This window comes from Ursus arctos, unplaced genomic scaffold, assembly GCF_023065955.2.
Source record: "Ursus arctos isolate Adak ecotype North America unplaced genomic scaffold, UrsArc2.0 scaffold_27, whole genome shotgun sequence".
Taxonomy (NCBI): Eukaryota; Metazoa; Chordata; class Mammalia; order Carnivora; family Ursidae; genus Ursus; species Ursus arctos.
The window spans coordinates 26,248,705-26,263,020 of record NW_026622952.1 but is presented as its reverse complement, the minus strand read 5'-3'; the positions used below and the strand labels follow the sequence as shown (position 1 = coordinate 26,263,020).

General features: G+C 53.6%; 1 protein-coding gene across 12 annotated transcripts in view; it reads left to right on the top strand.

The window, feature by feature from the left end:
* The window catches only part of ARHGEF10 (Rho guanine nucleotide exchange factor 10), a 144,907-nt gene that overhangs the window by 56,692 nt on the left and 73,899 nt on the right, over positions 1-14,316 (top strand). For all 12 annotated transcript variants that reach the window (XM_057303400.1, XM_057303403.1, XM_048226249.2 and 9 more), the window contains exons 3-5: positions 9,307-9,459; positions 10,089-10,376; positions 12,943-13,003. In XM_057303400.1, the coding sequence (XP_057159383.1) occupies positions 9,307-9,459; positions 10,089-10,376; positions 12,943-13,003 (502 nt within the window). The remainder of the gene's footprint in view (positions 1-9,306; positions 9,460-10,088; positions 10,377-12,942; positions 13,004-14,316) is intronic.

Sequence of the window (14,316 nt, the reverse complement as noted above, 5' to 3'; positions counted from 1 at the left end):
GAGCCTTTCCATCCCTTCTCCTGCGCTGGTGGTGCGCTTGGGCCCTGGGCTTGTAGTTGGAGCAGAAGGAAGGTAGCCTGCGGGTAGGGCTGATCTTTAAGGGAACCAGGGCTCAGGCCAAGGGCTGCATCTCCTGGCTCGGGGACAGCACGCGAGGATCACCTCTGATGGAGTGCCTGGTGGTGAGGGGCTGCCCTGGGAAGAGCCGGTGAGCTGGCCACGTGGTTCAGAGGGGCCCCTGTGTGCCTTCACCCAGAGTTTCGTGGAGCCGTGAGCCCCAGGTGGGGTGGCATGCTGGAGGGCGCCCCAGGAATCACGCAGCAAGGCCACCACGCACCTGCTTCTGCAGGCACCTTTGGCGGGCCGTCTCCCCTCCTCGGGCCACGGCCAGCAGGGTCTGGTCGTGAGGGCTCTGGGTGTCTTCCCGCTGCAGGTTTCATGCATGTGTGAAGTGCTGGCACTAGGGTCTTACAGGCTAGATCCTCTCTTGATGGTTTTTATTGCAAAGGACACCAAAACTGCTCCCTGCTCTCCTTCCCTGTGAAACCACACATGGTGGGGTGTGTGCTCCTGGGGTCCTCCCATGCACGCTGAGCTGCCCAGAGAAGGTGTGGGTACAGGCTGGAGGTGCTGTGGCACTGCTGTCCGGGGGGCTGATACCTGGGTCCTGCATTAGCAGCTCCTGTGCTCCATAAGGCCCGTGCTGGCTGCCATGGGGTGCCTGTGATGGGAGCACCGCGTGGCCTGACCACGCCAGCATCCGGAGTGCAGCGAGGACAGGGCGGGGCTTTGGGTGTGCGCTTGTCACAGGTTATTGGAGAAAAGTTAGGAAACTAAAGGGCCCAGAAAAGTTAGGAAACTAAAGGCCCTTTTCTGCAGCTCTGTTGTTAGCAATACGGGTGATACACGGTGTTTTCAGATTCTGATGGCGGATGCATGCTCTTTTCCGCCACACTTTGCTGTTTTCAAGAGAATTAGAACTGGCACTTCTCTTATTCATGTGTCCCAGTGTTTGCTGCCAGCAGCATCTAGAGCTGGCCGGGGCTGGTCCTGTGCATGGTGCAGCGTTGACAGTGACACCCTGGGACCTGCAGGAATGCCTGTCCGCCCACAGGCTTCACCTGCCAGATGCACTTCTGCACTTGGTCTGGGACAGAGAAGGGGCCTGGCCAAGCAGCTGGGGTTTTGGTGGGTGTGCATGAGCCTGGGGGTGGCCTTGGGACTGGGAGTCATGGCCCCAAGGGGCTGTGAGCAGGCTCTGCAGGCATTTGGTCAGCGGGAGCAGGTCTGAGACACGCTGAGCAGGACGTGATGGGAAGGGGGGGTGGCTGTCCACTTGGAGCACCCCAAGGGGGGACACACGTGTTCTCACCATAGGAATAGAACGGGAGGAAGACGGTGCTTGTGTGTGGGGTGTCCGGTGGCCAGCCCGATTGGAGCAGCTGGTTCTGTGTCCACGAGTCTCGGATCCTCCTCTGCGCTCCTTAAACCTACATGTCTTTATCTGTCACCTGTGTGTCCGAGGTGGGGAAGAAGGACTAGGCTTGTAGCACGAAGGCCCACAGAGCTGGGATGGAAGGGTAGTGGAGGGGCTAGGCAGAGGGCATCCCGCCTTCCCCACACACCCACACCATTCCCTTTGGCACCACACGCTCACCTGTCCTGTTCTGTGCGTTCAGAGTCATGAGTAGGCCGACCCGCAAGGGCTGCAGCTGTGGGGGCCCAGCTGGTCCCGTCAGGCCATCGTGGGCTGGGCCCTGGGCCCTCTCAGCTGGAAGCTGACCCGGGGTGGCAGGAGGTGGAGTGAGTCCCCTCCATGGACCCCTGTTCTTGGCTCTTGGTCCCCTGGGAGGTGTCCTCTAGGGATGTGGCTAGCGGTCCTTACAGCGTGGACAAGGTCCCCATATCCGTGGCCTGGTCTGCAGTGTGGCCTGTGACTTTGGTGTGGATTTAAGGCCACTGTTTACAAAGAGAGGGCAGCATAGTTCAGAGCTGCGGTGCTACCGTCCGCGATGGGCATAACGGCCAGGTGTCGCTTTTGGGTCAATCAGTGATATTTTAATTATAAGTTCCCCATTGTCAAAGCATCTGTTCCCAGCTGCCCTTGCATGCATGGAAGGGAGCAGGAAGGACCAGGTCCGTTCATGCCAGCACCACGACACAACACTTGTTCCCTGAGATTGGTTCTCTGCTCTGCTCTTTGTATTTCTCGGCTGCGTGATCACAGACATCAAATGACATTTTCTGCCAGTGCAGGGACTGGGCTGTGTGGCAGGGGTGGGGGGCTGGCCCCTTCTGTCCCCCTGTCCTCAGGAGCGGCGGCCCCAGGGGGCTTGAGCTGCAGGTTTGTGCGAGGTCTGGACCAGGCAGAGTGGCAGCTGCTCCGCGGGTCCCTGAGAAGGTGCTGCGGGGCTTAGGAATCCTATCCAGAGATGCTCTAGGATAGGTCTGAACCCCGCAGTCTCCTGGTGTTAAGGTTCCTGCACCAGGCTTTCCGGAATTTGTAGGTAAATTCCAGCCCCTCCATGATAGGGAAGGAGAAGCGCTCCATTGCTGTAGGAACGTGGATTCACCCACAGCTGGGAGCCAAGCACCTGTCCACGACAGGTCGGGGCGCTGACAAAGCCCAGAGAACAGAAGCCCGGTGCAGGGGTGGAGGAGCGGCGGCCTGGGAGGGGTGACGTTCAGGGGACACCGCTGTTCATAGGCAGCCACCACCCCGGGGATGTTCAGAGCCAGGAGGAGGCCGACAAGGACAGTGGCCGTGAATAGCCCCTTGTTGGGGGAGCTGTTTGTGCCTGCTGCTTTGCAAAGCACTTTTCTTCTTTTCTAATAATAAGAAATAAAGCACAAATACCCTTCTATAGCCATGAGAGAAACATCTTATCTTGGGTTAGGCTTTCATGTTATGATAGATGTGGTCTTAATGGCCCTAGGGACAAAATGTGTCTCCTTTATCTCTGAGCTTAAAAATGAATATTCTCTTATTTATTTTCTCCGTGTCTTGGCTCCTCTGTGGCATGGCTTTCAAACCTGTTGGTGGGTTTCCAGCAGTCCTGGAGGGCCGTCTGCTCAAAAAGGGGATGACCAGGGAGGGGCAGCCTTCTCCCCCATCTTCCCTCAGCATGTCCCTGAGCCCTGGAACCCCCTGACCCCCTGAGGGGTGAGCGACCCGAGCCAGCCCATCCTGAGCCCAGGCTCTGTGTCAGCTGTGTAGATTGATGTGTGCCAGGAGCAGTGGGCGGCTGGCATGGGCAGGGGGCAGGCGGTGTCTTCCTCCCTACCTTTCTCTGCTCCTTAGGGCTCTGATGAACGTTTGCATCCCTCCCAGTGGGAAACGTAACATTGTAGCCTGTAGTGACTTAGGTTTTGTTGCAGTTCAGGGAGAAACTAAGACCTTTTTGACCCCTAAGAGATCCATTGTGAACTCTCTTTTCCTTGAAGTGTGCTGGCCACAGCCGTGCAATTTGTTGCTAGACCAAGGCGGGTGGGATTCAGTTGCAGAAGGAGGGAGGTCGCAGGTCAGACCGCATCCCTGGTGCTGTGCTTGCTGACGAGACTGTTGTCAGGGCGTTGACTAGAGGGCCACTCTGGCAGAGGGTCTGAGTTGGGGGGCCGGGCTCCTCTACCTGGGGGGCTGCTGGCTGGGAGCCTGTGTGGTGCCCTGGGACACACTGATGCACAAGAGAGGTGGGAGACAGACCATGAGCAGGGTGCTCGGGGCTCCAGGGTCACCCAGGGCAGGCTCGGGGTCCTTCGAGGGATCCAGGGAATCAGAGGCGCCTGGAAGGACATGGAGCAGGTGGTGCCTGGGGCCGGGTGTGGTACATCCGCGAACGCTGCAGGAGGTTGTGAAGGGGAGTCCCGGGTGCTTGAAGCAAAGGGACTTCTCCGTGGGTGGGTTCATGGCACTGAAGCAGGCCAGGGCCCCAGGGGGGATCCTGAGGTTCCTGCCATGGAGACCTCTCACCTCAGAGGGAGTGTGCAGGGATGGAGAGCCACAGAGGCATGGCTGACTTGGAGGGGCCTCGTGGAAGTCCAAGCAGAGCTCCTCGGATGTGACTCCGGAGCTCTGGCAGGAGGTCTGACGTAGATGGGGGGTTTTGTGCTGATGAAGGCCATGGCCACGGGCCAGGCTGGCCTCCCATGGGGACAGTGTCAGTTACACTGAAACGCTTCTGTGGGGGCAGAAGGGTGTCCGTCAAGGAGGAGTCAGCTTGGGCAGCCATGCCAAATGCCATGGACAGGGCCACAGACCTGCATCTCTTAGAGCCCAGAGGCAGGAAGCCCAGGGTCCAGGCGTGGGCAGGGCGGGTTCCTCAGAGGCCTCCCTCCTTGATGAATAGACGCCGTCTCTCCCCGTGTCCTCCTGTGGTCATCCCTCTGTGTGTGTCTGTGTCCTGATCCCTTCTTCTTGTAAGGATACCAGTGCTGCGGCATCAGGGCCCACCTATGTAGGACTTCCAAATGTACCTGCGTTCTGAGGTACTGGGGGCTCAGCCTTCAGCGTAGGATTTGGGGGGACACAATTCAGTCCTTGAGAGGGAAGGGCTGAAAGTAGCAGCCAGGTAGGTGGGAGGAAGGCAGGAGAGTGTAATGTCGTTGATGCCAAAGCAAGGTCATGCCAAACGGGGCGGTGAAGAACAGCCCGGTGACTGGAAGGGAAGCCACGGATGACCCGTGGGCATTGGCTTTGGGGACACGTCACCCAGCATCCTGTGAAGCCGTCTCACCAGCTGGTGGGGAGGCACCAAGAGTGGTGGGGGAGAGAGGGACAGGCAGAGCACAGAGGGTTTAGGGCAGTGAGACTACTGTGTGTGACTCTGTCATGGTGGACACGTGTCATCGTCCAAACTCACACAGTGCACGGCCCCTGATGGGAGCTGTGGACTCTGGGTGACCATGACCTGCCAGTGTGGGTCAGTCGTAAGAAATGCTCTTTGCTGCCCACTTTCCTTCCTGAACACATTAAACGGGAATCCCTTTCTCCCTGCATGGGGGAGCCCAGGGTTAGGTCCCATGGTGCCAGATGTCGTGAGGCTTTTTTAAAAGTAGTGTTTAAAAGGTCACTTTTAGGTGTATTTTATCAAATTCTTAACGTTCCCCAGTAATAGAATATAACTTCCAGGAAGAGGGTTGATGGGGGAAGAGCTGGCATGTGATTCCGGGTCTGTCCGTGCGGAGTGGGATGCGTGTGCGGCATGGTTTCTTATGTGGCTAAGTCAGACCATCAGCTCCCCCCACCTGTTGTTTTTGGTCACATGTTTAGTTGGTGTTATTTCTCTGCTGTGTTAATCTGGCAAACAGGAATCTACAGACGTGGTCACAGTTGTATTTAGAAAATGTTCCGTCAGTTTGGGTTTTTCCATTGAAGAGATTTCTTGCCCCAAGACGTGATGACCTGTTTGTTTCGGTGAATAGCTAACTACTTACTGATAAAGCCAAAACCCTAAACCAGGATTATTTTCCCGTCGCTTGGCACTCGACCAGAGTTGGTTGGACAGTACGTAAGCCACGACCGATGCGTGGGGATGGAGATTTTGTCCACCCCCAACTCCAGTCCGTGTCTGATGGTTTTACTTGTAAACTGTCCTCACTTGCAGGAAACGGGTGAGTCGTATCCACGTCTTTATTGAATATGAACCTCAGAGGATTAACGCGCTCGGCTAATTCAGACTGCCGAGTAGAGTTGCTGAAGCCAGAAACGGCCGAGAAACAGACAAGAGATGTAGAAAGTTTGCAAAACACAGGAGCGGGCGGAGAAAAAATGCCAGTCCTTTGCTTCGGCCCCAAGAGTGCCATGGGTCATATTTTGGTCCGTGTGTGAAAGGGATTAAATGACTAAAGCCAAGAGTTTCCAATTTTTTTATTGTGGTGGAATACAATACCATTTACCACTCCAGCCATCTTTCAGTGCCCAGCTCAGCATCATGAAGTTCATTCACGTTGCTGGGCAACCACCACCACCCTCCGTCTCCAGAACTTTCAATTTTCCCACGCCGAAGTGCTGTCCTCTGTGGACTCTCCCCCTCCCCTCCCCAGCCCGCGTGTCCGCCATCCTACCTTCTGTAAGTGGAGTCACACCACATCCGCCCCTTGGTGACTCGCACACTTCACTTGGTGCAGTGGCCTCAGGGTCCATCCGGGATGGACCTGCCTGTAGCAGGTGGTAGGATTTGTCCTTGTTGAGACTGAATACGTCCCGTTGTCAGTATCAACCATGTTTTATTTATCCTTTCATCTGGCCGTGGCTCTGGGGTTGTGTCCACCTCCCAGCTGTTGTGAATAATGCTGCTTGTAGTGGGTGCACACTCGTACAGTTCCACATGTGTATGGCTGTACATGGATATGGTCGCACACCTGTACAGTCACATGTGTACAGTTCCACACTTGTGTGGTCACACACGTGTATGGCTGCACGCTGGTACTGTTGCACGTGTGTGGTTGCACTTGTGTGGCTGCATACTCGTAGTTACACATGTGCATGGCTGTACACTCATGGTCGCACACTTGTATGGTTGCACACTTGTATGGCTGCACACTTGTACAGTTGCACGTGTCTGGGTGTACACGCATATGGTTGCACACTTATACAGTTGTACTCATGTAAGGCTGCACACTGGTATGGTTGCACATGTACGGTTGCACACCTGTGTGTGGTTGCACACTTGCATGGGTCTACAAGCATCTGCTTGAGCGCCTGCTTTTAGTTCTTCCACGTGAATACGTAGAAGCAGGCACTTGGATCGTTGGGGAGTTCTGTGTGTAGCCCTTTGAGGGGCCTCCGTGCAGTGTCCACACCGGCTGCTCCAGCTTACGTTCCCTCCAGCGGTGCACCGGGGTGCCAGTGTCTCCAGCCGTCGTCAATATTTGTTATTTTCTATTAAATGAGTGTGAAAGGGCCAACCAGAAACACTATTAGTATGTCAAGAATCTCTTTCCAAGTTATTGAATAAACTTCAACAAAATAATTTTAATGGTTTCATTAGCATTTCATTGTATAAATGTGTCATGATTTGGAAAATCTATTTTCTATTATAAGACGTTCAATTAAGTGTTCTAATGATCACTGATTATTTCCTGAACGTAGACATTTCATAATAGAATTTCTGAGATGAAGGATATACAAGATTTGAAGGCTTTGATAAATACTGGCAGCCTACCATCCGGAAGGTCACCAGTGCACACTCTTATCAGAATTACATGTTTTCAGAACATATTTTTTGAAGCCTGTTCTTGATTCCATGTCAATATTTGCCACTATCATGCTTTTAGCACGCATCAATGAGGGTGAAATTGTCCCTGAATGCTGCCTGGGGGTCCTGTGAGTGCCGTGGACACGGGTGTCCCGGCTGAGAGGCCCCTCCCGCCTGCCCTATCGCAGGGACGAGCCTGAGCTTTCTGTTACTCATCGCTGGTAAGAAAGTGCTTCCTTCGAAGGACCCCTTAGAACATATCGCTAATTCCAAAGATTCAAGGAAAAAGTAAACACCTGGTATTTAAAACCACTTTTTCTTTTGGACCATCAAAGTTTCGTCTGGACAGTGAGGCCCTAGCTGGAAAGACTGTTTCTAGACCGACTCCAGCGTCAGACACACGTCTGTCACCTTCCCTCCTTAGAAATTTCTCCACTTCTAAAACCCCAATTATGACTGTTCCGCCTCCCAGTCACCCCCCCCCGGCTCAAGAATTGCCAGGCGCCTGCATCCTTCAGCTGCCAGGTGTCTGTGGAAGGTTGTTTCTGTAGCTGCTCGGCACCTGTGCTGCTTGGCTCTTGCTGACCCAGGTCTTGGCCCGGGATTGAGGGGCACTTGGAGGGCTCTGAGCCGAGCTGGAACAGCCCCGGCCTGGCCTCACCCCACGCTGCCCCGACCCAGGGGAGGTGACCCCCTTACCACTGTCTCTAAGACCCCAAGCCATCCCAGAAATCCACCTGGACCCCAGCCCCCGGGCAGAGCAGGGAAGGAGGGCCTGTGGCCTTAGCACTGGGGTGTGGAGGGCGGGGTCCCCAATGTCTCCATTACCTCACCCCTGAGAAGCACCACCCCGAGGCTGGCCTCTGATCCTGTTTACGTGTCTTCAGTTCTAAGATAACTTCATTTCACATCCCTGCGTTCCCCAAGGGCACTTTTGAAACACTCAGGCACGTGTACCAGCTGTTTGGCTAGTGAGTAGGGGTGGAACCATCCGGAAGCGAACCGGCCTGGGACAGTGGGTGCCTTTCCCAGCAGATCCCTCCCCAGCCTCTGTAGAACTCTGGAGCTCTGTATGTACCTCGGGCCCCTGCACACAGGTGCCCCCAAACGCGGGAAGAGCGGCCTTCCGCGGCAGGTGGGGCACGCTGGTCTGCTTGCAAAGTGAGCGACTTGGGCTCATGCCCACCTTCCGGTCATCTCCCTCAGGAGATCATGTTTTCTCTCCGTAGTGCCCATTATTTCATAAGGAAACCACCCTAGATAGCTCTAGGGTCCGGGATCCCTCTGTCCCAGGAGAGGGGTCCCTTGTGTGAGTGTGCGGGAACATAACCTTAACTGACCAGAGCTTCTCCCTGGGAAGTGACTGATTTTTTGCGATATTTTGTGATTTGTCTGAGCACCGGTCACCTGCAGACCCTCTTGGTGTCATGGAGTGAGTTGTGCTGGTGGATAAGAATGTCCAGGTCGGGGGGGTTCCATGTTCTGACTTTCTGCCCCGGCGTTGGGCGCAATGAGGCAGAAGAGGCTCCTCCCTCCCGTGCTGTCCCCTGCATGTCCTCCTCTGTCCCCTGCCCCACCTCCCTAGCCTGGGCACTGTGACCCCTCATGGGTGCTGGGCATCTGTCCATCTGTCCCCCACTTTGTGAGGCAAGCATGGGGGGTCCAGCCTCATCCCTGTGGACAAGTCCCCAGACGGCCCATCTCAGATGCCCCTCCAGATGTTGACCCGAGGCCCCCTTGGTGGTGTCCGTGAGTCCGACCACCCCCTGCCCTGCCCTGCCCACATCCTTACCCAGGGACGCATGGCAGGAGGGACCCGGAGGAGACCTTGCGTGGGCAGGGATCGCGAGGTCCCCTACCTCTGGGTGGCGACGTACCTTTCAGGTGACGGCATGGACGGAACCCCGTGGCGCTGGGGATCTGTGGGGTGTGAGACACACCTGTTCTGTATTGAAGTTGAACTTCCTATCGTGGGCTCCCCCGTTTCCGGATTTTTCCTTTCCTTCATTTTCGCCCTGTTCCTCTGGCCTCCTGGACGTCCTTTGTCACTGAAAGTGAATGCGTCTGTCTGTTCGTCCGCTGGCTTAAGTCGTGTTCTTTTAACCCATAGGCAACGCGGTGAAGTACGATGCTGCCAACAACGAGGAGGACGAGGGGGAACAATTTGATTTTGACAGCGGAGATGAGATTCCAGAAGCAGACCGACAGGCTGCGGGCGCCCCCGCGGCCAGTAATGCGGGCGCGGATGCCACCTCAGGCTCAGGTGGGTCCTGGCGGCTCCCTCGCTCCGACGGCCGTGGGCATGGTGCAGAAACAGGCGGGGTCCCGGAGCGGGAAGTTCATGACCTTTCTGTGTTGTGAACCGAAATGATGGATTTGCATTTGGCTACTTTCCTTTATTCCTGCTTCCGCTCTGTGTGTATGTTGGAGGGGGTGTTGTTGATACCTAATCAGCACGGCCCCAGCACTGTGTCAGCGGATGCCGTCAGACAGCTCTAGAAGGACCGCTGTTGGGATGAGTTAAACCCATGTTACATCTTGGAGGGGGCGTTGTCTGCTATGATTCCCCGACCAGGAGGACGGGTTGGGGCGAACCTTACGTGTCTTCATTCCTAACAACAGCCTCTCTGTGTCATTAGCGACTCCCCGAGCTCAGGCAGCTTCTCACTGGCTCATCTCATTGCAGAGGCCGCCCTGGGAGCCACCAGGGGCTGCGCTGACCCCTCCGATGCCTCAGAGTCGGGGGCTCCCCTCCAAACCCCCAGATGTGGGCACCTCCTGGACCCCCTGGTGTTGCATGGGCCCTGGGGGGCCCTCCACCCCCTTCTCGCCTCCGGCCCAGGAGGGCAGGTCGGCGGCGCTCCCCGTTGATGCGTGTGTGTTTGCCTCCAGGAGGTGAAGTTGGGATGGGAACAGACACGGCCGCCCCGGTGGAACCCACCACCCTTGAGGTCCCAACGAGAGTCAACCCCTACTCCGTCATTGACATCACGCCCTTCCAGGAGGAGCAGCCCCCGCCCCCAGACCCAGATGCTGAGGACGATGGCGCGAGCCAGCCTGTGGCCAGCGGGTACTCGGTGCCCGTGCCCTGTGGCTACGCCGTGCCCTGCAACTTGCCGCTGCTCCTGCCAGCCTACTCCAGCCCTGTCGTCGTCCGTGCCGCGTCCCTGGACGAGGAAGGTAGCGCTCCTCCTCCTCTCGCGTACCGCAGGCAATGGATGTCTGTTATTCCTAAGACCTGCCGTCCTCGGTGTTAGGTTAGAGCCGCCGGAGCAGACCGAGATGGAGTCGCCGGTGCACCTGCTCCTGGCTGAGGCCGCTGGCACCTGCCGCCTCTGCTGCGGGCCCAGGTGTCCGGGGCTGCTGAGAGTACAACACTGTCCCCCTTCAGCAAAGTGCAGTGTGTTCTATTCAGAGCAGACCCCGTGAACGCAGTCCAGCTGAGTTTGTCTTCTCTCCCTGAAATCCGTGCTCTCTGTCCCAGACATGCCACGGGGACTGCCCCAGGCATAGGGGTTTTGAGGGACTAGAGGCCCCGCAGACACAGAATCATAACTCGGATTATGTGAGATTTCAGTAAACGGGTTCTTTCCTCCCCTGTTAATCACAATGGAGACAAAGAAATCTTAAAAGAAAATCTTGAATTTATATTGGGAAACCACACGAGGTTTTCAGGGTCGATGTTTCCCCATATGTTTTCCTGTTGTATTTGGCAGGAATCTTGGAAATTCACCAGGATCAACCATGCTGTTCATATTTTGTAGTCTAAAGAGTAAGAACGATTTAAAAATAAGGAAGTAGATTATGCAATTAAAAAAAGATTAAGGAACACGTTCTTACATTAAAGTAATTTGCTTATTTTCAGATCATTTGGTTACTGTAAATAATTGAACACTAATTTATTTTTAAGTAAATTAGCATATTTAAAAACCATTGGCTTCTTTTTGTGCTGTTATCCTAGAGCCATTAATAAAACCCTATCATAATAAACACTATTGTAAGTCCCCAGATCCTGGGTCTGTGTTTGTTTCTTGAGCCTTTAAAGATAAACAGGTGCACCAGGCTCTTTCCTGAGGTCTTGAGGAAAGCCTGGAGTGCAGTGTGAGGCTGGGGTCCGGGCATCGGACCTGTGCTGGTGGCCTGCTGTGCACCTTGTGGTTCTCCCATGGACATGGGGGGCCTCCTGGCTCTGCAGGGGCACAAGCTCCCTAGTACGGAGGCCACCTCACCTGGAACACGGCCCTCAGACACAGGAACAGCCAAAACCCCTTCTCTTCCTCCCTGCCCAAAACCTAGTTTGAAAAAAGATTCCGAGGTTCCCCTTCTGTTCTTTAGTGGTCCTCCAATGGCCAGAAACTCATGGTGCCGTGCTTCTTGGCACGAGCTTCCAGATCTTTCCAGAAAATAAAGGATGAGCAGTTGGTGTGGCCAGAGAGAGAACAACTGAGTATGCTCACCTTCTCCTGACCTCCCCTTATCCAAGTTCTTGTGTCTGAGCAGACAGTAACATTGGGGTGCATCTCCTTTCTTGAAAGGGGAGCCCAGGGAAAGAAAGCATTGTTTTGGGTGGGCAGTCAAGATGAGGCCTGGGTGGTGTGCATTCAGGGATGAGGAGTGGTGCCCTCGTCCCAGCCACAGGGAAAATAATTATGGTGTGAAGTGTGTTTGCTGCCAATTAATGTCCTTTCTTCAATGACTTTGTCGAATAGCTTTTGTCTTTTGGGAGGTCCTGTGGGTCATTCTTTGGGGCAGAGTGGTGTGGCGGGAAGAGCAGTCTTTGGAAAGGGGTGCAGGTTTGAGTTAAAATCCTGACCCTGCCTCTGACCTGACGTGTGATCCTCGGGAGATGCCTACCGTAGTTCAGTGGCCTTGAGAACGCAATGAGTTCATGTCTGTGTGGTCCCTGCTGCACTGCCAGGGAGTTCCCCGCTACTGAGGAAGGGTATTTGCTAGTATTTATCAGGATCAGGGGACCATTTTTATGGGTGAGGTCTGCGAGCTAATTATACTGAGCACAGCTCTTGTGCACCTGGAGTCAACTGTTGAGCAGTTTGAAAGTGTTCGAGAATGCTTGTGTGGAACCCCGTCAATCCTTTCTTAAAGTCTTTTTATGGACAGTTTCCCAGCGTAGCCATTACCCACTGGGCCTTGGTTGAGCACATGTCCTTTTGTCCTGAGCTCATCACCCTCTTGGTAAACCAAACCCAGAGGTGGGAGAGCAGCCATCAGCCAGGACACGTGTGACAGACTGTGTGTGTAGGCATATATGTGTGTGTGTGCGCGCATAAGTGTGTGCATGTGTGTGAGTTTGTGTGTAAGTGTGTGCACATGTACATGAGTATATGAAAGGTTGGTTGTCACGTATCATGAACATAACTCTTTCTCCCTTGAGAATCTTTGGAGGCTGCCATTTAGACACACGTTCAAATAAATGACAATTGTAAATTTCCGTGAAAAGTTAAGAATGAGAAAAAATAGTTTTGTCACTCTAGCTTGATTTCTTTGGGGTACCATTTTAATTCCAGCTGTTTCAGAGGGCTTTTGGATATCGCTTTTTACTGCAATCCTATTTTAAATACATCTTATTTAAGACCTGAAAAAACTCTAAATCTACCAGGTAATCATTTTTATGCTAAGATAAGCTTATCATTGAAAAAATTATAAAACCATTTTAAGGCTAAAAAGCCACTCCGTATGTATTTTACCCTAAGCCTAAAACCGTGTGAATTTTTTTCTTTCCTCACAGAAACACAGGAAGTAGAAGACAGCCAGGTTAATTCCTTAAGTTCTGAGGATCCAACGAACAGGTACGTTTATTAATTTTCCACACGTGCTCTGAGTTCACGACCCTTCCCTGAGATGTGGAGTGCAGTGGTGCGAGGTGCTGCCCCGCCCGCCCTCGGTGCTGTGAGGTGGTCAACAGACCAGGCCTGGCCCCAGCCCGAGACCCGCCCCTCCCAGGTCCTGGGCAGCTCTGTCTTCTGTACCGTCGTGGGTTCTCCGGAATACGAGGACTCTGCAAGGTGTTCGTGTTCTGTGGAAAGATAGGCCATCTGAATGCACAGGCAGGTAGACCAGGAGGGCGCGGCGCTCCTCGGGCTCCGTGTAGCTTTCACTCTGTGTGCTTTAGCATTGTAGAGGGTCTTAGAATCCTGTGGTGGGTTGGGTGGGGGTGTGTTTACAGTGTGTCTAACCCACCTTTCATCCAGAATCCTCCAAACTGATTTGAGGATTCTAGATCTTTCTTTCATGCCACTTGCCTTCAGAAATGCTATGTCATCTGCCTGGGATGCCTGGGAAAAATCCCATCTTCCAGGTGAACTCCTATTTCCATTTCACAACCCTGCCTAAATGTCCCATTTTATAAAATTCCCTCTTTCATTCTTCCAGAGCTGTGTAGGCACATCTGCTTTAAAGCTGATTGCTGTGTGCCCTCACTGTTTTTTTGAGTGTCCTCTTCTGCTGTCGAGCTAAGAATTCTGCAAAGTTAAAGACCAGGTTTACCAAGCGTTAGCCTGGCAGTGTGCTGGGCGCATGGTGGGTGGGCCTGTGTGGTGTTATTGGGCGGCTCTATGGAGGTATAATTGCACACCATGCCTGTTTCAAGTGTACTGTCCTGTGGGTTTTGGTACATTGCATCGTCTGTTTTAAAATTGTGTTAAAATCTATATAACATAAAATTTTGCCATTTTAACCATATAAAATGTAGTGGCATCTCGTGCATTTACTGTGTTGTACCAACATCACTACTATCTACTTTCAGCATTTTTCATCTTCTTAAACGGAAACTCTACCCATTCTGTGGTAATTTACCATTCCCCTACCTCCAGCCCCAGAGAATCTCCATTCTGTGTTGTGTCTCTACGAGTTTGCCTAATCTAGCTAACTCATGTAATTGGAATCACGGTAGTTGTCCTTTTGTGTCTGACTTATTTCACTTTGCATCATGTTTGCAAGACTCCCCCGTCTTGTAAGATGTGTCCAGATGGCCTTCCTCTTCAAGCCTGAACATTCTTCCTTTGTGAGTACACATTGACCTCTCAGTGGACTCTTGGGTAGTTTCCACGTTTGGGCTCTTGTGAATAATGCTGTTGTGAACACTGGTGTACAAGCATCCGAG